This window comes from Lolium rigidum, chromosome 2 (assembly GCF_022539505.1).
Source record: "Lolium rigidum isolate FL_2022 chromosome 2, APGP_CSIRO_Lrig_0.1, whole genome shotgun sequence".
Taxonomy (NCBI): domain Eukaryota; kingdom Viridiplantae; phylum Streptophyta; class Magnoliopsida; order Poales; family Poaceae; genus Lolium; species Lolium rigidum.
Window position 1 is genome coordinate 258,559,165 of NC_061509.1, and position 1,581 is coordinate 258,560,745.

At 53.8% G+C, this 1,581-nt stretch overlaps 1 protein-coding gene across 1 annotated transcript; it reads right to left on the reverse strand.

Moving 5' to 3' along the window:
- Positions 1-393: 393 nt before the first annotated feature.
- Positions 394-924, reverse strand: LOC124689119 (pathogenesis-related protein PRB1-3-like). The gene has a single exon (XM_047222709.1). The coding sequence runs from the start codon at positions 922-924 to the stop codon at positions 394-396; it is 531 nt and encodes a 176-aa protein (XP_047078665.1).
- Positions 925-1,581: the final 657 nt, after the last annotated feature.

The following is a 1,581-nucleotide window of genomic DNA, read 5'->3' on the forward strand; positions in this document are numbered from 1 at the left end:
ATGTTGTCCCCTACATATGCTTGGAGTAGGGTCACTTGAAAAGCAGTTGCCTAAAATCTTCTTAGATCTTAGTGTTCTTTTTTTTTTTTCGAGGATGGATCTTAGTGTTCTTCATAATTTTGCGAAGTAAAATAAAAGCGAACAACTTAAAAAGCTCATGAAATTGGGTGAGTATGACAGATTTCATTCTCATGCCTTTCACGAAAGCAAGCATGAGCCTCGTCATAACATCATCTAAATAAACTCCCAAAGTAGTAACGAAATAACACTATTAAGAAAATGCAAAACACACGACGATGTCACAAGGCGATCAGATCACAACGGCAGGTGTATTAGGCGGGCACACCACGGCCGGCTTCAATGCATGGATCAGCTAGTAGTAGAGATCAGAGATCAGAATGGCCTCTGGCCCATGATGTTGCCCCGAGGCCAGTAGTGGCATGTCATGAGCGTCTCCCCGGAGGCGCACTGCACGGTGGCGCAGCCGACCTGCGTGCTCATGCGCCACATCAGCTGCTCGAACTGCGCACACATGTTCCCGATGGCGCACGCGCCGGCGCCGAAGTCGAAGTGGCTCGCCTGCTCCGCCCACGCCGCCACGGCGTCGCTCGGCTGCCAGGTCCTCCCGACATCCCCTACGCCGCGGAACACGTTGACGCCGGACGTCGACGGGGCCGCGCAGTCGCGCGTGAACCCGCCGGCCCACCGCGCCGCCTGGTCCGCCAGGTCGCTGCTCCACTTGAGCGGGCGCAGGCCATGGATGGCGCGCAGGTGGGTCTGCGGCACCACGAACTGCTGCGCCAGGCTGATCTCGAGCAGCTTCCGGCCGCCGGGTGCCGCCGCCGTTGGGCTGGGGCAGCAAGAGAGCAGGACGAGGGCGGCGAGCCAGCAGCAGAGCCTGCTCGTGCTTGAGGCGTACTCCATTGCCATGACTAGTGTCGTCGTCCCTCGCTAGCTAGCTAGTTGGAGTATAGTAAGAGTAGCTTTTGGTTTGGTTTAACTGGAAGCCTCAAGGGCGCTGGGCCTATATATATACAACCGTTGAAGCTTAATTACACGATGTTGTTGACGAATCACAAATTTTAACCTGCAACTGCATGGTTGCGCCGACGACGACTTGCGTACATCTACTACCTAGCAGATCTCTCGATCGCAGCAGTGATCGATGGAATCATTTCATGTGATGAGGGTGCAGGAAAGTCCGTTTCTTGTTGGACTTTGAATTGTTTAGACTTCAGATGGACAGTGTAGTACATCCACGATTTCTGTGAACCTTCCGTTTGGCGACAATACGCCTGGGGAGAATGAAATCGACCGACGGAGCGAGCGTCGAGGTCAAAGCTTCAGAGGATCCACAGATGGAACCTCCATACATACACCCTCCTCGTAGAAGGTTGCAGATTGGTTTTTCCGGTGCCATCAGCTCTCTCGGAGTGCGAGTGGCACACATGCGTTCATGTGGCTGCGCGTGCGTGACCAAATCTAGAATCGCGGGATTGGCAGGTCGGTGCATGTCCAGCGAAGGTCATTTGCTCTAACCTAGAATTAGCAATCTTTGGCTTGAAACTGCCATTTTCTTTG